This window comes from Somniosus microcephalus, chromosome 27, assembly GCF_052327205.1.
Source record: "Somniosus microcephalus isolate GS21.2 chromosome 27, FLI_Smic_1.0, whole genome shotgun sequence".
In the NCBI taxonomy this organism is placed as follows: Eukaryota; Metazoa; Chordata; class Chondrichthyes; order Squaliformes; family Somniosidae; genus Somniosus; species Somniosus microcephalus.
Genome location: NC_141013.1, coordinates 37,607,192 through 37,627,717, shown reverse-complemented (window position 1 = coordinate 37,627,717; position 20,526 = coordinate 37,607,192). Strand labels below are relative to the sequence as shown.

At 46.6% G+C, this 20,526-nt stretch overlaps 1 protein-coding gene across 4 annotated transcripts in view; it reads right to left on the bottom strand.

Annotated features, from left to right (window-relative positions):
* adamtsl3 (ADAMTS-like 3) overlaps positions 1-20,526 on the bottom strand; it is a 782,675-nt gene that overhangs the window by 55,191 nt on the left and 706,958 nt on the right. For all 4 annotated transcript variants that reach the window (XM_085968860.1, XM_085968862.1, XM_085968861.1 and 1 more), the window contains exons 22-25: positions 17,995-18,122; positions 13,898-14,026; positions 12,007-12,189; positions 6,199-6,318 (exon numbers count right to left, since the gene is read on the bottom strand). In XM_085968860.1, the coding sequence (XP_085824986.1) occupies positions 6,199-6,318; positions 12,007-12,189; positions 13,898-14,026; positions 17,995-18,122 (560 nt within the window). The remainder of the gene's footprint in view (positions 1-6,198; positions 6,319-12,006; positions 12,190-13,897; positions 14,027-17,994; positions 18,123-20,526) is intronic.

The following is a 20,526-nucleotide window of genomic DNA, read 5'->3' as shown; positions in this document are numbered from 1 at the left end:
CATTTAGGCATCGATTATGCCCTCATGGCAGTGGACCAAGCCTCAGACCCAGAAGTCCAAGCCTGCAGAACGGCCGTCACTGGCCTCCAGTTGGCTGACGTCAAGTTCCATTCGGCAGGTACGACGCTGTTGTGTGACGTCTCCGTACGGGACCCTCGCCCGGTCGTCTGGCGCCGTAAAGTGTTCGACGCCATACACGGGTTGTCACACCCAGGAATGAAGGCCTCTCAGAAGCTGATGTCAGCGAAATTCGTACGGCACGGCATGCACAAGGATGTCCGTGACTGGGCCAACACCTGCGTGGTCTGCCAAAAGGCCAAAGTACAGCGCCAAGTCAAAGCTCCGTTGGCCACCTTCACAGTTCCGGAGCGACGTTTTGACCATGTCAATGTGGACCTGGTAGGACCACTCCCACCCTCCCATGGTTTTTCACACATCCTGACCATGGTTGACCACACCACCAGATGGCCGGAGGCGGCTCCCCTGTCATCCACTACTTCAGCGGACTTGGCCAGGGCGTTCATTTCCACCTGGGTCGCCCGTTTCGGAGTGCCCGCAGATATTTCTTCCGACAGAGGGCCGCAGTTTTCCTCCGAACTCTGGAATGCAGTGGCCCAAGGACTCGGTGTCAAATTGCACCGCACCACGGCCTACCACCCACAGGCGAATGGCCTCTGTGAACGCTTCCACCGATCACTGAAAGCCGCCCTGAGGGCCAGCCTCCAGGACGCTGGATGGGCAGACAAGCTACCGTGGGTCCTGTTGGGCCTTCGCACGGCCCCCAAGGGAGACCTTCACTCTTCATCAGCGGAGCTGGTGTACGGTCAGCCGCTGTGAGTCCCGGGGGATTTCCTGCCAGCATCCTGGCCTTCGTAGCAAGAGGGTTCGAGTACAGGAACAAGGATGTCTTGCTACAGTTGTACAGGGCCTTGGTGAGACCGCACCTTGAGTATTGTGTGCAGTTTTGGTCGCCTTATCTGAGGAAGGACGTTCTTGCCATGGAAGGAGTGCAGCGATGTTTCACCAGGCTGATACCTGGGATGGCAGGAATGACGTATGAGGAGAGATTGTGTCGATTGGGCTTATACTCACTGGAGTTTAGAAGATTGAGAGGGGATCTCATCGAAACCTATAAAATTCTGTCAGGCCTGGACAGACTAGATGCTGGAAGGATGTTCCCGATGGTCGGGGAGTCCAGAACCAGGGGTCATAATCTAAGGATAAGGGGTAGGCCATTTAGGACTGAAATGAGGAGGAATTTCTTCACCCAGAGAGTGGTGAACCTGTGGAATTCTCTGCCACAGAGGGCGGTGGAGGCCAGTTCATTAAATATATTCAAGAAAGAGTTGGATATATTTCTTAAGGCTAAAGGGATCAAGGGATATGGGGAAAAGGCAGGGACAGGGTACTGAATTTGGATGAGCAGCCATGATCTCATTGAATGGCGGAGCAGGCTCGAAGGGCTGAATGGCCTACTCCTGCTCCTATCTTCTATGTTTCTATTTTTGTAGCATCGACGAAGCCATGGTCCATGTCTGACCAGCTTGCTAGTCGGCAGGAGGCAGCCAGATGCTTCGCACCGGTGCCCACTTCGCATCATGGGCTGCAGAGTTCGCATGTTCCCCCGGAGCTTCACAAGGCTGAATACGTCTTTATTCACCGCGATGCTCATAGGGATCCACTCAAGGCCCCATATACTGGTCCCTTCCGCGTGTTGGAGGCAGGGGACAAAACCTTCACGGTGGATGTCGGTGGTAAACCGGACCACATTTCAGTCGATTGATTAAAGCCGGCACATCTGGACCTCGACCGCCCCGTCGAGACAGCACAATCGCCGAGACGAGGTCGGCCACCCATCGCCGTTACAGCAGACCAAGCGCAACCGCCCGCCAGACCCCCAGCAGCCTCCACCTCAGGAGTACAGGAGTTGTTCCGACAGGCTCGTCAGACCACCTCACCGCTTGACTTTGTCCGTTAAAGTGAATTCTGGGGGGGGGGGGACGCATGTGGCGGAGCCACTGAATGACTCTGGGCAACTGTACATAATTCCCTTTAACGATGTTCTAACACCAGCCTAAGCCTGTACCATTGTGTTAGACATTACTGTGTTTTGTATATAGTGTTGGTATGTACGGGGCGTGGCCCCCTTAAGAGCGCGGGAAAACGCGGGCAAACGCGATGACGTCACGTCGCAAACCACGTGACTGGCCAGGCAGTCCTCGTGGAATCTCTATCTTGTTAAGACCTGTTTTCGTGGCTCTCCTGTATCGATCTCAACAAACGGTTCGAACTCGTTTAGTCTTACATTAAAGACCTGTTTGTTTGATCTCCTGAGTCGACCTCAGTTATTAGTTAGGAATTCGACGATTCCTACACTTCCAAGTCAGGATGGTGGGTGACTTGGAGGGGAACTTGGAGGTGGTGGTGTTCCCATGCACCTGCTGCCCTTGTACTTCTAGGTGGTAGGGGTCGTGGGTTTGGGAGGTGCTGTCGAAATTCTACACTATTTAATTGCTCCTGTTCACTAATTCATTTACTGTTTAATAAATCTATTTGGCAGTATTAGCCTGAGCCAAGGTCTAGTAACTTTTTTATTCCAATTCCTTATAAAGTCAAGGAAGATAACGCGATGATACAGCAAACAGCATTTTCTCTCATCGACACCTGTGCTTGCCGCAAGTTACCTAGATATTGGGCGGGGAAATACACACTCGTGAGTCTTTAGGAGAGAGGGGTCACCTATGGAAGTGGTGTGAGACGTTGAACCTGAGGAAAGTATCGAGAGCGTAAAACTAAAAACGTAATGGTGTGGTTCTTTTCAAACTTGCTAAAATCAAACAGTAGAGTTTTGCAATGGTCAGTTCCAGATTCCCAGCCGAATAAAGGGGCAGGTTTTTGGGTTTGAGTCATTTTGCCAATGGTCTGGCAACACCCGGAAACAACATTGTTAATTGGTGGATGAGAAACTGCGTCCCTTAGTCTGGCTGATCGAAAGTTACACGCAGTGACCCATGATACCAACCTTTCAACTACAGAAACAAAACAGAGACAGAGATCGGTAGATGTTTGGACACTAAGGGAATCAAGCGATAGTGAGGGAAGGTGTAGTTGAGGTAGAAGATCAGCCCTGATCTTACTGAAAGGCTGAGCAGGTTCGAAGGGCTGAGTGACCAACTCCTGCTCCTATTTCTTATGTTCTTGTATTTACATGAAAAGTTACAGATTCTGTGGTTGTGTCACTGTAGATCTAGATCTGCATTGATTTTCCTGGCCCACCGTCTGGACTGAATAGACACAGTGGGCAGGATTTTCATTGGGCCGTTGAGGCAGGATTGGAGGCGTGTGGGGGGTTAAAATCTCGAAATCGGGGGGCACGAACCCATCCCGCCCCCAACCCGCCTCCATGCCAGTTTCAAAGGAGGCGGATACCCGACCTGTGCTGCGATCCGCCTCCCCGAGGCGGGAAGGGGATTAGTGCCAATTAACAGGTAATTAACAGGCAGTTTTTAGCCTAATCCCTATTTTTATTGCTGAAGTGTGGGATTCCCGCCGGCTCCAAACCACGCCAAGTTAGCGAGGCAGGCCGTCGGGCTGAAGGACTTGGAGGGTTCGAGATGTCCGGTGTTCAGGGGAGTGATGTGTGCATGAGTGAAGAGGTAAATGTGTTTGGTGTGTGTAGTGTTTAAAGAAGTTTTACTTACCTTTACAGCCTTCTTTCCTTCAGGTCTCGGGAGTCCCTCATCTCACCGGCACAGAAAGCAGAATGGCCGCCAGCTGTCAAAAGTTGCAGCATTCAGCTTTCTGTTCTGGAGATGTCTCTAAATCAGCCTGAGAGGAAGGAATTAACTTAGTGTACAGATTGTCAGTGTTTGACAGCTTCAAACAGCTGTCGAACGCTGATATTTCATCTGTCAAAAGGTCTTGACAGATGAAATGTCAATCTGTGACGTCACCTGTTGCCGGGTGGCCCTTAATTGGCCTGCTGAGCCCGCTGGGTGGGCTCAACAAGGTCAATCAAGTGAAAATCGTGTGGGTTGGCCACAACTCGATGGAGGCAGGACTACAACCCCGAAAGTTGTAGTCCCACCTCCTACACACCTCCAGAATCAAAATCCAGCCCAGGACCTCTGTGCCTGTCCAGGACCAGGTACACCTAAATTTCCTCTCTTGGTCCATGGTAATGTGTGAGGGCACACCCTGGTGCAGGCCTGCCCCCACTGGCTGAGCCTGGCACGAGCAAACAGGGCAGGAAACGGCAGCATTGTTCCAAGTCTGAGAGGCCTGCAGCTGACATCTGGCCACTGGCCTGGAGAAGCAGCAGCAGATGGCTTCAAGGGTGTGCTGCGAGCAGCCAAAAAAAAAAGTTTCAAATTTACCTTGGAGCTCCTCTTCAACTTGCTGCCTGGTCTCCTCAGACAGTCTGATCTGAGAAGAGTGCTGGCACAAGCTCCCAATGCTCAGCATCGCAGGCGCGCTAGACCCATGGCTGTAGGAACAAGAGATTGAGGAGGCAGGGCTGGGTAAAGGAAAGGATTACCATTTATATAGCGCCCTTCATGACCTCAGGACTTCCCAAAGCGCTTGTAGTCACTGTCGTCATGTAGGGAAACATGGCAGCCAATTTGCGCACAGCAAGGTCCCACAAATAGCACTGAGATACATGAGCAGATAATCTGTTTTTGGTGATGTTGTTTGAAGGATAAATTTTGGCCAGGACACCAGGAGAACTCCCCTGCTTCGAGTAGTGCCATGGGATCTTTTATGTCCACCTGAGGTGGCAGACAGGGCTTCGGTTTAAAAACTCACCCAAAAGACGGCACCTCCGACAGTGTAGCACTCCCTCAGTACTGCACTGAAATGTCAGCCTGGATTATGCGTTCAAGTCTCCGCGGTGGGTACTGAATTTATGGCCTTCTGACTCAGAAACGAGAGTGCTCCTACCACTGAGCCAAAGCTGACACATAGGAATAACTTCCCTGCCTCGTTACCATGACACCTTTAGGCCCGTGCTTATTGCAGGTGTAGGCCCTGCTCATTCTCCCCGAAGAATCCCCAGGGCAACGCAAAGGGGACAGAGATCCGCATAACGGGGCTATAAATCCTTTTTCCTGACCTTTAACCCAGGGAATGTATGCCCCGGAGGGGAAAAGTCAGTAAAATTGTCCCCATTATGTTCTTAGCATGAATCTGAAGCAAAGGCAGAGTCAGTCTTAAAATAGGTGGGATCTTAATTATAATATTCAAATAATGTAAGAGTGATGTCATAATGATGCCAGTTCAGTTGGCTCTTTGTGCTTTGGAGTGCTCTCACAAGCCACTCAGTTGTATTGAACTGTGCCATGGGCAATGAATGCCAGCCTCGCTAGCGATGCCCACAATCCTGAGAATGAATAATTAAACCGGGCAGTACCCTCACACCTGCATCTGCAGACAGAGGTAGGCCTTCCAGGCATACTGCAACGCTAATCTATTGGACTGGTGTTGCAAAGTGGCACACAGGGCCACTTTCCTCATAACTGCCTCCCTGAGCACCATCTCCACTCCAGGAACTATCAAACAGTGGCTGTTGCTGGGCTGCTCCAGCACTTTCAGATTCGTGCTTGCATATTGGATTTCCTTTCCCTTAGCTCTCTCCCCTTTAAACATTGGCAAGTACTGCTAATGGATTAGAATGCCTTTTGAGCCTTTCGAAAGGATTTTTGTCCCCCTATTCTGTCACTTCCCTTCAATTGTTCCCATCCCTTTAGATCTCACCAACACATTATCCGATCCCGCCACTAGGTTGCCTCTCTGTATACATCCAAATCTGCAATTGGAGCTTTGAATAATATGCAAATAGGCTGACCACAGAGAACTGAGTGCTATTAGCTCATGACCATTCTAGCGAGATTTGCATCCATTCTTAACTATTTAGAACTAATTTACACCAAAGTCGGCCCCAGTGTTACAAACTATCTGCATAAAGATTTTCTCAGAAGTTTTCCAGACATTTATTTCCAGAGTGCCAAAAAAGTTTATAAGTTGGATTCCAAGAATAGGCCAGTATAATTATTTGACAGAAAAGTTTGGCCATTGCTATTTGTTCCCACAGAGCACCGTGACAAATTTAATTATTTCTAAATATAGACCATTGAAAGCCGTATAGTCAGATGTTACTGATACACTGTACATTTTGGAGAAAGAAAAACACAAACCCACCTATACGTAACACATCTCCTTGTTTAACCGTAACTCGAGTGCCAACCTGCGATGCCATTAAGATGCGCTTTCTTCCCTTGGTTGGACGGAATGCCACAGTCTGAAGAGCAGTCCTTGGCTCTAAATAAAATTTTTGAAGAAAGAATCTGATGTGAGAATTTTTTTTTCTTGATTTTTTTTCACCAAATTTCATCTCTGGCTCTCCCACTCTTGCCTTTTGTTACAATATCCCCTTCTTCAACAGGGTGGTCAAAGCAACAATCTTCTCCAGAGTGTGTTCCGTACGACAATTCTCCAGCTGCCCAATAGGAAGTGCACTTCGCCAAACTGTTCCAGACACTTTACTCACTAACTTAGGTGGCGGATCAATCCACTTTTGCAAAACACTCCATTTAATCGGCCAGCTGAGAGCTAACAATGGACAATAGAGGTTGTGACGGAATAAGCCGTATAACCTATTCAGAAATATACACCATTCTATGAAAGAATTCTGGTCTTATTAAAACATGATAAACTGGGGCTGGAAATCTAGAAACCTAACTATGAAAAAGCTGTGAAAACATTCTGGCTATAGAGATAAGATAGTTGTTGACACTGAATCAATAACCTTATTGAAACAGAAGGTTAAAGGCTCCGGCAAGCTGAACCTTTCAGAATGAAACAATGGTTCACCCTGTACAAGGTGTTCTAATTTACACTTTGTAAAGAAGCACATAAAAGCAAGAAACATCTGCCTTCGTAAAAATTACATCAAGTAAAATGCACCTGCCATTACACCTTTTTTTATGGTAAACTTAGAACACCTAGAGAAGAGACATAATTCTGTAAGGCTACCAGCTGAGGTGACTGTAAGAATTGCAGGGCTCAGCAGAAAAATGACTAGAGATAATTAGCTTACATCAACAGAAAACCCTAAAGGAAATACCACTGGAAAAGGGTATAAATATTGAACTCTCAAATGGGAAAGTAGGCTCGCTTTAAAGGGGCAAAGCGATTCTCGGCTTCAGAGGCGGCTCTGTAAGTCTCCAACTCTTTGTACCTCGAGGATCAAAGGTATTTGATTTTGGTGGATACCCTGTAGAAAACTAAGAACTGTAAAACTGTAGCGAAGTTAAGATTTGAGAGTAAGGATCTCTGATAATAAGATCGTAAAGCTTTCTCTATTTGGAACTGTTAATGTTGCGATTGACTCACCAACTGTAAATTACATGTCGGTTCTTTAATAAATCTATATATTTTTAGAATTGTCTCACATAAGACTTCTGTATCAAACTTGCAAACTCAATCTCTGTACACTCTTTGGTGAGGAGTTGCAGAATTCTGAGGGAGTTTTCCAGACCCTCATAATATCCGGAGCGTTACAGTCTGGCTAACATATTAAAAGTGCTATCTGGAGGACGGTAACATTTTCAGGTTGTTCCTTTCCTTTAGGGAGAGATAGTCTGGACCTTTAGACCCAATTAAGTGTCTTTAGGATTCAGCTACCTCAAACCTTAGTTGAAAGTGAACGTCTGAGGAATATACCTGATCTGGGGTAGCCCTAAAGGGGCTAGGACTAGTAATTATCCCTTCAAAGTTAGCAAGTTCAAAATGACTGCTGAAGCTGAGATTCACACTTAAGTACTTGGTGTGAGAGTCCAAGGGGGCTAAATTCGGTTGATTTGCGCCTCCCATTAGCGCCCCAAAAGGGCGCTAATGGGGCGCAATTCAACTAGCGCCCGGGTGCGGCGCCGCTAACGTCTCCCGCGAAATTCAGCGGGAGGTTAGCAGCGGCACTAACCATTATTAAAGGGGAGGTGCTGGGTGGCCATTTTTGTTGCAGGCCGCCTGCCAGCACCTGCCCCCTCTGCCATCCCCGGCCGCCTCTGAAGCCTCCCTGCGGAGTGACGGCTGTGCTCCATGAGCCCGGCACTGCTCTCGAGTGCCAGGCTCTTTTGCCGGCACTCCGATCCCTGGTGGCCCAGCTGGGCCCCGAGTCGCGCTGCGCTAGGCCCCTCCCCTTTAAGAAGGGGAGGAAGGCCTGCAGTACCGTGGCGCTGCAGCATGTTGCACCGCGATATTCACGCAGCGCCCCAAGAGGGAGGGGGAGCGCTTCCAGTAGCGCCCCGGTTCCCTCTTGGGGCGTTGCCAATGAATTTCAGCCACGGGGCTGCTCATTTTTTCAGGGCGCAGGCATGACTCAATTTTTTCCCCCAAGTCTCTACCATTTTAGTCCTGCCATTCTGCTCTTCCGGAGGTTACACCGGGTATAGCTGTCCAAAACTCAGTGACAAGGCGCTCAGCACTACAAAAGTTCATCTCAGAATCATGTGACCTGGCACAAATATATCTGTATAATCAAAAAAACGAGTAACTATTTTGGGAACATTTCATAGCCTGTAGTTGAGGCGCAATAGATACTGAGGCCAATTTTCCTAGTTGCGCAAGATGCACTGCACTTGTCTCGGTCCTGGAATATCGAGGTTTCATGGGTCAGTTGATCATCATGGCTTGGACATCCCCCCCAGTAACGCCCGCTCCCATGAGGCCTGCAGCAGCACCAATGGCTTCCACGGCTAGGGCCTTCTAGGTGCTGGAGACGCTGTAAGGGAAAGATGGTACGTATTTTTTCAGGTCTCCCTTGCACTGCTGCTAGAATCCTTCAACCATGCCAGCCACTGCCACTGCCGCTACCACAGTCCTCACAGACTCACCGAGGGGGGGGGGTGCAAGTGAAGGCCCAAAGCCACCTTGTTAACGGTGCTCCTGTGTCTGAACATGCAACCAGCAAAACCACAGTTAAATGAGGCAGAGCTCTGGAAAAGCCTCGTCCCATCTCAATTAAATGGGAGTTTTCATCCTGTTCCTTATGCAGGTGTCCCTGGAAAGCCCCAGAATCCCAGAACTACACAAAAGGGATGGACTCAACATCAGGGGTCTTCACCCTCTTTCAGGGGAATTTATAATGGGGAACAAAGAAATGGCAGACCAATTAAATACATACTTTGGTTCTGTCTTCACAAAAGAGGACACAAATAACCTCCCAGAGATGTCAGGGAACATAGGGTCTAATGCAAAGGGGGAGCTGATAGAAATCAGTATTTGTAGGGAAATGGTGTTAGGGAAATTGATGGGATTGAAGGCCGATAAATCCCCAGGGCCTGATAATCTACATCCTAGGGTACTTAAGGAAGTGGCCCTAGGAATAGTAGATGCATTGCTGGTCATCTTCCAAAATTTGATAGACTCTGGAACAGTACCCATGGATTGGCGGGTAGCTAATGTTACCCCACTATTCAAAAAAGGTGGTAGAGAGAAAACGGGGAATTACAGACCGGTAAGCCGGACATCGATAGTGGGGAAAATGCTAGAGTCCATTATAAAGGATGTAATAGCAGAGCACTTGGAAAAAAGTAACCGGATCGGACAAAGTCAACATGGATTTGCAAAAGGTAAATCGTGCTTGACTAATCTACTGGAATTTTTTGAGAATGTAACTGGTAAAATAGATAAGGGAGAACCAGTGGATGTGGTGTATTTGTACTTTTGAAGGCTTTCGATAAGGTCCCGCATAAGAGATTAGCGTGTAAAGTTAAGGCGCATGGGATTGGGGGCAAGGTATTGACTTGGATAGAGAACTTGTTGGCAGACAGAAAGCAAAGAGTTGGAATAAACGGGTCTTTTTCCGAGTGGCAGGCAGTGACTAGTGGGGTACCGCAGGGATCGGTCCTTGAACCCCAGCTATTCACAATATATATATTAATGATCTGGACGAGGGAACTAGATGTAATATCTCCAAGTTTGCAGACGACACAAAGCTGGGTGGGTGGGTGTGCTGTGAGGAGGATGCCGAGAAACTCCAGTATGATTTGGACAGGTTGGGTGATTGGGCAGAAGCATGGCAGATGCAATATAACGTGGATAAATGCGAGGTTATCCACTTTGGTTTCAAAAACAGGAAGACAGATTATTATCTGAATGGCAATAGATTGGGAGAAGGGGAAGTGCAACGAGACCTGGGCGTCCTTGTGCACCAGTCGCTGAAGGTAAGCATGCAGGTGCAGCAGGCGGTTAAGAAGGCAAATGGTATGTTGGCCTTCGTAGCGAGAGGGTTTGAGTACAGGAACAAGAATGTCTTGCTGCAGTTGCACAGGGCCTTGGTGAGACCACATCTTGAGTATTGTGTGCAGTTTTGGTCGCCTTATCTGAGGAAGGATGTTCTTGCCATGGAAGGAGTGCAGCGAAGATTCACCAGGCTGATACCTGGGATGGCAGGAATGATGTATGAAGAGAGATTGGGTCGATTGGGCTTGTACTCGCTGGAGTTTAGAAGAATGAGAGGGGATCTCATTGAAGCTTATAAAATTCTAACAGGACTAGACAGACTAGATGCTGGAAGGATGTTCCCGATGGTCAGGGAGTCCAGAACCAGGGTCACAGTCTAAGGATAAGGGGTAAGCCATTTAGGACAGAGATGAGGAGGAATTTCTTCACCCAGAGAGTGGTGAAACTGTGAAATTCTCTACCAAAGAAGGCAGTAGAGGCCAATTCATTAAATATATTCAAGAAGGAGTTGGATATATTTCTTAAGGCTAAAGGGGTCAAGGGATATGGAGAGAAGGCAGGGACAGGGTACTGAATTTGGATGATCAGCCATGATCTCCTTGAATGGGGGAGCAGGCTCGAGGGGCTGAATGGCCTACTCCTGCTCCTATCGTCTACGTTTCTAATGGCTATGTTTCTCCTGACCTCTGTGTCCGGAGAATAGGCATTCTCTGGGGACTGACCTCAAGAAAATCATCCCTAGTAATATCACGGAAGACCTCTCCTGGTCCCTCAACACCTCCTCTCTGGTGAAGAAGGCCCAGCAGCGCCTATATTTCCTAAGGAGGCTGAAGGGATGTAACCTGTCACCCCTGATCCTCTCTAACTTTTACCGCTGCACAATAGAGAGCATCCTGACAAACTGTATCACAGTATGGTATGGCAGCTGTAGCTACTATGGCCGGAAAGCCCTGCAGCGGGTAGTCAAAACTGCCCAACGCATTACCGGCACCCGGCTACCGACCACAGAGCACATATACCAGAAACGCTGTCTACGGAGGTCAAGGTCCATCATCAAAGACCCTACCCACCCCAGCCACAGTCTGTTCACCCTCCTGCCATCTGGGAGATGCTACAGATGCATTCGCACCCGTACGACCAGATTTAGGAACAGCTTCTTTCCCAGGGCTGTCATCCTACTGAACTCCACAAATAAACTCTAAAGCCTGCACATCTGCCAATGCACTTTATTATGGTATGTTTATGTTAATGTATCACAAGCCAAATGTATGTGGAATGTTTAAATGTCTTAATCTAAATGTACACTCTCAGGAGCCGCAAGCCTACATTTCGTTGTACTGCACTTGTGCACTAACAATGACAATAAAAGTTGATTTGATTTGATTTTGATTTTGATTCCCAGTAAATAATCACTTTATGTAATAATAGTTATGCTGCTATGAATGCTGCATCATCACTTCAGTGATTTCCTGAGGTTCAGATGGTCTTTTTAAATGTTTTTGTTAAAGTTGTTGCCTCCCGTTTCTCTGGCCTACAATTGCATACAGTGCCCATGGGTAATCGGGCTGATTTGGCCCCTAATCCTGACCCAAGTCTCCACCAATAACACGTAAAAACTGGCCACACACGAGTAGCCTGGGCATGACTTCCCTTCCGATTTGCTCCGGTGGACAATGGACACAAATGGGTAGCCCACCATGATGCCTAATAAATATTTCCTTTTGTAAATCAGGACATGTATGAGTAATAGTACGAAGAACCTACCAGCTAGTTTAAGAAATGTGGATGCAGCTGCTTGTCCAATGTCATTTGTGGCGATACAATTGTAGCTTCCACGGTTTGTAATCGTCACGTTCATCAGCACCAGAGATCCATTCTGAAGCACAACAGAATTGCTACCCAACAAGCCACCTTTTTTTCGCCATGTAACCTTTGGTTCAGGCACACCTGTTAGAAGAAGTAACACATTACCGACTCTCTAAATACTCCAAGCTAATGCAATCTCATGGCAAACAAGTAATTCCCATAAAATTCACATTTACAAATACATTTAGCACCATAATTCATACAGCGTCTTAACAGAATGTTATAGGATGGAACATGATCTAAACTCCCCCTTTTGTTCAAGATACATGGAATATGATTCAAAGCATTACATGTGTACAAGATTATGACAGGTTTGGATAGACTGGACTGGGGAAAGGCTGTTCCCACTAGTTGATGGTACAAGGACTAGGGGACACTGATTTAAGGTTTTGGGCAAGAGATACAAGGGGGAGGCGAGGAAAAACATTTTTATGCAGCAAGTGGTGAGGACCTGGAACTCGCTGCTGACGGAAGTGGTGGAAGCGGAGACACTCGATGTTTTCAAGGGGAGACTGGATAGACACTTGAGGGAAATAAACTTGCAGGGCTACGGGGATAGAGCAGGGCAATGGGACTGACTGGATTGCTCTACAGAGAGCCGGCATGGACTCAATGGGCCGAATGGCTTCCTTCTGTGCCGTTATGACTCTATGACATTAAAGGATGGAATTACTGGTGCTGATATTAGCAGTCATTGAAATAGTCGGCAGACTAATGCCATACAAACATGTTATGCATTAAAAAGAAAGACTTGCAATTATCCAACACTTATCACCACCTCAGGACGTCCCAAAGCACTTTACAGCCAATGAAGTACTTTTGAAGTGTAGTCACTGTTGGAATGGAGGTTAATCAGGAGGTTTAAAGATCTGATAGAGGTCTTCATAATTATCAGGAATTTTAAGGAGGTAAATCGGAAAACACTATTTCCACTGGTTGGCGAGTTGGTAACTAGAGGGAATAAATTTAAGATCAGCACAAAAGAAGAGAAGAAGGTTTACAAGGATGATACCAGAAATGCGAGGGTATACATATCAGGAAAGGATGAACAGGCTGGGGCTCTTTTCGCTTGTAAAAAGAAGGCTGAGGGGTGACCTAATAAAGGTTTTTTAAATTATGAAAAGTTTTGATAGAGTGGATACCAAGAGAGTGTTTCCACTTGTGGGGAGGAGCATAACTAGAGGCCATCAATATAAGATAGTCACCAAGAAATCAAATAGGGAATTCAGGAGAAACTTCTTTACCCAGAGAGTGGTGAGAATGTGGAACTCGCTACCACAGGGGGTGGTTGAAGCGAATAGTATCGACGCATTTAAGGGGAGGCTGGACAAGCATGAGGGAGAAGGGAATAGAGGGTGATGCTGATAGATTGAGATGAGGAAAGACAGGAGGAGGCTCGAGTGGAGCATAAACGCCGGCATGGACTGGTTGGGCCGAATGGCCTGTTTCTGTGCCGTATATCCGATGTAGTCCTGTGTAAAATGAAGAGGAGAATTTATTTTCCACAGAGGATTGTCAGGGCATAGAGCGCCCTCCCAGAAACAGTGGTGGAAACAGCATCCATAATAGCTGTTCAAAGGGAGATGGCTAAATATTTGAAATATATATATTTTTTAAATGGTACGGGGTAAGTGGAGAGGAATGAGACTAATTGGCTAGCTCCTTCAGAGACATGGCACCAGGCTCGATGGGCCTCTTTCTGTGCTGTAAAATTTTACGATTACTGACACATATATTACAATACTCTGTAAAAAAATATGTTGAGAAGAATCCCATCTTCTTCACTCACCTTCAACGGGACAAGTAATGGTGATCGTTGCCCCGAGTCTGGCAAATAAAGTACTGCCGACAACTGCCGCTAAACGCCACGCTGTAAGATTTGTGACATTTTCTCTGGAAAATCTGATGACAGGGGTTTCTGGTAACACATCAAAAAAAACAGAATTTGCATAAGTTGCAACATTAGAATAGTTTAATACTCCGAGTGTTCACTTATACTTGAATTCAGCGAGGAAAGTGCAAATTTAACTGTGCTGATTTAAATAAAGGCAGAAAGACAGGGAAAGCAAAGTGTCACAAATCACAGCAATATTTTCAAAAGGTTCCTCTTTAAATGGAAACATTAGAGGCCATAATTTCTGCTCTGGAGTTAAAGGTAGCTCATTGGAAAAAAATGAAGCTCTATCTCATTTAAAAACTTACAAAGAGGCTGTCCCTCCAGAATGTCCATGCTTGCTCCACATTCCTCGGTGCTGAAGCATGACATATCTACAGCAGCTTGCATTTATATAGGCCTTTAACACAGCACAATGTCCCAGGCGCTTATCCTTGACTAAACTCAGCTCAGAACACAGGGGGTCGCGTTCAGCATCTAGTTAAGATGGCAGCCCTGATTGTTTTTTTTAAAATTTGTTTATGGGATGTGGGCGTCGCTGGCAAGGCCAGCGTTTATTGCCCATCCCTAATTGCCCTTGAGAAGGTGGTGGTGGGCTGCCTTCTTGAACCACTGCAGTCTGTGTGGTGAAGGTGCTCCCACAGTGCTGTTAGGGAGGGAGTTCCCGGATTTTGACCCAGCGACGATGAAGGATCGGCGATATACTTCCAAGTCAGGATGGTGTGTGACTGGGAGGGGAACTTGGAGGTGGTGGTGTTCCCATGTGCCTGCTGCCCTTGTCCTTCTAGGTGGAAGAGGTCGCGGGTTTGGGGAGTGCTGTCGAAGAAGCCTTGGCGAGTTGCTGCAGTGCATCTTGTAGATGGTACACACTGCAGCCACGGTGCGCCGGTGGTGGAGGGAGTGAATGTTTAAGGTGGTAGAGGGGGTGCCGATCAAGCGGGCTGCTTTGTCCTGGATGGTGTCGAGCTTGGTAAGTTTTATTTTAAAATAAATGAACTTGTGCAAGATTATCTTCCTTAAGCACTTTCCTGTATACGGATTATCCGCTGAGCTACACAGGCTGTGGTTCTAAGAACCGCTTCGCCTGTTGGTTCTGAATATGCTGCTGCTTCTTATGGACCACCAAGATGGCTTTCAAAAAGCCTGCTCCCAAGAACCAAAAATTCCAAGAGCTTTGTTTGAAGGCCCACAGGAACGATAAAATTCTGAGCTATGCAGATCTGTGCAACAGATGGCGAGGGGCTGCTGTCCTGGCAGCTGTGCTGAGGGCATCAGTAGCGCAGTACTGTAACAGTCTTGCCGCATTAGCCTGGGTATTGTCACCGAGTACATCAGAGGCTTGGTGCTGTAGCTGCACTGATCAGAGTGTGGCTTGTTTATGTACAAACCCAACCTCGTGAGATTAATACGATAGCAAAATACTGCGGATGCTGGAAATCCAAAATAACAACAGAAAACGCTGGAAAAACTCAGCAGGCCAGGGCAGCATCCGTGGAGAGAGAAACAGAGTGAACGTTTCGGGTCGAAGACCTTTCGTCTGGCCTGCTGAGTTTTTCCAGCGTTTTCTGTTGTTATTGCTTGTGAGATTAAACCTGACCCAGCAAACTTGGTAAGAAGCTATTGCAAGGCATTTGCAAGATGCCTTGAGAATATCATCTTTTGTTTCAGTTATTGAGCCAGCTTGACTCCGCTTCCGGAGGAACGGGTACTTTTCCCTGCACTGGGGAATCTCTGTTCCTGGCAAACAGTTCTGAAAGTTCACCAGAATCTGCCACAGGCTGAGTAAACAAGGGCTCTCAGTGACTTCACTGTAGACTTAGTGGCGTTTAAGCATTCCAGAATGCCAGCTCCCTCCTCCTACATTGACTGCCAAGTAGAACATCTGAGAGGAGCTTGCCGATGCCAACTTGCCATGCCAGATAGAATTTATAAAGTATCTCAGGGTCCTTTTTCATTCCGAGCTTTCCTCATTACTAATGGAGTTAAAGGCAGAGTTGGGGAATCTACAAAGCCCGTCCATCATGGCTGAAACTTAAACATTTGCCACAAAATGTAAAACAAAAGCAAAATACTGCAGATAATGGAAATCTAAAATAAAATCAGAAGTCAAGTGCACCAATAATATTACATGTTTTGTCTAAAAAAGCAACAGACAATGCTGGCCACACTCAGCAGGTCAGGCAGCAAATGTGGAGAGATGAAAGGTCATTGACCCAAAAAGGTTAACTCTGTTTCTCTCTCCACAGATGATGCAAAAAGGGCATCAATGGAAAGGTAACTGGTCTGCTGTGGGCGTACTCGGTGGAATTCCTGAGCTAGCCCAGGAACGATCTCCAAAAATTCCAGCAGGCCAGGTACAAGACTTGCTCCCCTCCCAACCTGCATTTGGGCTTTAGGGCACCTGCAGCAGAACCCCAGTGGATCTGGGGTCAGCCCCAAATACTCGTCCCGAGCTTGTGATTGGTTGAACATCCTCACTCCCCTCCCACCCCCATCCCGCCAGAACACCTACTGGTTGAAGCTTGTTTTGTTTTCGTTTCTGTTGCCTTTTCGGACAATAGAATTTGGAGCATAGATTTTTTTCCACCAGGGTAGTGGGAAAGAATCTAGATGCTAATGAATTTTTAGCCATTTTGTTGAGTCCTCCTGCAGTTAAGTTAGATTGTGTCAGTTGGCAAGATTCCTGGTCCTATCATCATAAGTGACCTAAGGTTACAATTTATATTGCCATAAATAAGCAGCAATGGGGAGAACGGTTTTCTGCCATGACTGCTGTTACAAGCCACGCTTAGGCTGTTAGACAAGATTACTAGGCACTTGTTTATTTGGGTCTTTGCAAATGTAACTATATGCATTCTTTCCATCACCAAGACAGTTCATTTCATCCTCCCCAACACCAACCCCCACCTTTCCCCCCGCCCCGATGAAACACTTATCTATGCCTTTTCTAGCTTCATTATTCTAATGTTCCACTTGCTGGCTTGCCGTGTTCTGCCCTTTTTAAATTGCACCTTGTCTGATCCTATCCTGCACTAAGTCCCATTTCCCTAACATTACTCTGCATTAAATGTCTGCACTGCTAGTCTTCACCACTGCTTGATTTAATTGGAGCTCTGTGCACGTGGTATAGGACATTTAATGACAGAATGATAGAAAGCTTCAAGAATGAATTATTCCAAAAACAAAATAGCAGGTTGTGCCATCACACCAAACTTTACGGTGGTTATGTGGGTGGATTGGAAGCTAGTGGAGTTTGGCCTGTGCTGGCCAACCTTCACAGGCTCCCAATCTGCCCATGCATCAATTTCAACATCCTTGTCCTCATCTACAAATTTCTGCAATGGCCTTGTATCTCCCTAGATCTGTAATCTAATTCAGCCCTATGTTCCACTCTTCTGATTCAGGCCTTCTTTGCATCCCTTCCCACTCTTTGTTCCATTTTTGGCTACACAGCGTTCAACTATTTGCCCCACATTCTGAAACGGCATCATTAAGCTCCCTCCCTCCCTCCCTTCCTGCAAAAGCCTCCTCACAATTGGATCTTGCTGTTGATCCCTGCCTCCTCATCCTCTATTCTTCTTTTCTCTGTAAAGAGCTTTGGGAGATGCTCTATACAACACAAGTTGCTGTACAATTCTCAAAATTAAAATACATTCTAAACGATTCAAAAAAATATAACTTGCAATTTTTATTAGGAAAAGATAATTGTTAAACCTATATTGGTCAAATAAAAGGCAAGTATACAATTTCAGGATCACACACAGTGGGTGCTTCCTCATTGAGAAATGGCAAAATGGTATTAATCCATAATCTGATGAAGAGGCCCCAAAAATAGCATAGGTAAATGATATGCTGATTTAATAAATAGAATCAGATATTTAATCAGTTTAGATTATTTGGGAAAATTTGTAGAATTTTCTGTTCTATAATTCTAGAAAATAATTTTTTTTAAGGTAGAATTTCAATTCACCTGAATATGAATTTCAACTTACCGGAGTACAATAGCAATGAGGTTTCAATATCTGTTCCTAGTTCACTGGTTACTGTACATCCATAAAGACCAGCATCTTGGCTTGTGACATTCTGGATCTGAAGTCTTGCAGAACCAAGTAATAGTATCCTGCAAAATTACAAAGCAACCACAAACATAAGTACAGATGAGGGAGACCATTCAAGATATTTTGCAAGGAAATCGCCAATCTCCCCATCCCACAGAATTTGACCAACTAGCACATCCTGCTATAGAAGCCTACAATCTGCACATCTCCGCATCATTCAGCTGAGCTAGCACATCCACACAAAGTAATCTCCAATCAACCCTCCCCACAGCATGCCACCTATCGAGCACATCCATTCACAGAAACTTCCAATCTCTCCCTCTCACAACATTCATCCACCTCTCGAATGGACTTGAGTTTTTGCCTTCACTTTCCGCTAAAATCGACCATGTCAGGGTTTAATCATTCTTTGTGTGCCCATGTCCTAATTCGCACCAAGTCCCATTCACCCATCACTCCTGAGCTCGCTGACCTACATTGAATCCCGCTTAAGCAGTGCCTCGATTTCAAAATTCTCATCCTTGTTTTCAAATCTCTCTATGGCCTCGCCCCTCCCTATCTCTGTAATCTCCTTGAGACCCACAACCGCCCCCCCCCACCAAGATATCTGCGCTCCTCTAATTCTGCCCTCTTGAGCATCCCTGATTATAATCGCTCAACCATTGGTGGCCGTGCCTTCTGTTGCTTAGGCCCTAAGCTCTGGAATTCCCTGCCTAAACCTCTCGGCCTCTCTTTCCTCCTTTAAGACGCTCCTTAAAACCTAATTCTTTGACCAAGCTTATGGTCACCTGCCCTAATTTCTCCTCGGGTGGCTCGGTGTCAAATTTTTTGTCTTATAATACTCCTGCGCAGCGTCTTGGGCCGTTTTACTACATTAAAGGCGTTATATAAATACAAGTTGTTGTTGTGTGAAGAAGTGTTTCTTGACATGTCTTGAACTTGCAGTTTATCATTTATACCTCTGTCTCTTTGGGTCTCAGTTGCAATTTAACTTGAAGCAGTGCTCAGGATTTCATACTCTTGGACACCAATGCCCCTCCGGAACCTTCTTGCCCTTCACTTTCCTCTGACCCAATCCCTTCGAATCTCACTCCCTGCTGAGTATTTCCAGCATTCTCTGTTTTTATCTCAGGATTTCATGTTCCACTTAGTATCACATACTCCTCTGGTGATTCCTCTCATTCACCTCCTTTCGAAGTCCGAAGAGTCCAAGGTTTTCTAACCTTTCCTCGACGCCGAGTCCTCTGGCACTAGTGATCAGCCTTGTTGCCCTTCTCTCTACCGCCTTTAGGGCTTGGATGTACAACTTTTTTGAGATCAGTTTTAAATTACTTTAAACATTAACTAATTATCTTCATGATATTGATGTAGGATACAGAGCTGTGAACAGTGATTTACCAAAAACAAAATCTAGAGTCACACTGAGCCACATGATCTACTTAAATAGTGACTGTATTTATATCCCGAGTATGAATTACAAAGATAACCTGTGTGAATTTCCTTCCTGGAGACCGCAAATGATCGAACGTGGTCCATCTTTATACTGGTGTGAAACTGCCCTCCGGTATTACACAGGTGCTGTTGAGGCACTGCGCAGGCTGGAGGGAGGCAGTTTAGGACAGATACCAACAGAGAAGAAGCACATGGAGAAAATAAAATCAGAGGAAGAGCAGAGAGAAACAGGCAACAATGACAGAGCAGAAAACAGAAACCAGAGAAAACAGAACCTGAGCGACATAACATGAGCAAAGAAGCCAATGGCAGAATGAACATAACTAGAAAAAGAGCAGCGAGAAACTGGCAGAGTTACAACAGAGAGAGAGGGAGAGCGAGAGAGGGAGAGGGAGAGGGTGTGAGAGAGAGAGAGAGAGGAAGAGGGGGAGAGGGGGAGAGCGAGAGAGAGAGAGAGAGAAAGGGAGAGAGGGAGAGGGAGCGAGAGAGAGAGAGGGAGGGAGAGGGAGAGAGGGAGCGAGAGCGAGAGGGAGAGGGAGAGGGAGCGAGAGAGAGGGAGGGAGAGGGAGAGGGAGCGAAAGAGAGAGGGAGTGAGAGAGGGAGGGAGAGGGAGCGAGAGAGAAGGAGAGGGAGAGGGAGCGAGAGGGAGGAAGAGGGAGGGAGAGCGAGGGAGAGGGAGGGAGAGGGAGGGAGAGGGAGGGAGGGAGGGTGAGGGAGGGAGGGAGAGGGAGGGAGGGAGAGAGTGAGAGCGAGCGAGAGAGAGAGAGAGAGAGAGAGAGAGCAGCAAAAGACCAGTAACTGTTCGGAAATTAGTGATGGAGCTGGGAGCTAAGTTCTGGTGTAAGGGGAAAGGTTGGGGGAGTGAGACAAAACACCAAAAGATAGGCAGCAGACAATGGATGAAATTTTAATTAGCAAAAGAAAAGAGGAGCTGGGCTTCAGAGGCTGTTCAATCATGTTGTAAATTAATTATTCACAAATCCTTTACTTTGATTTACTTTCAGTCTGTGTTTA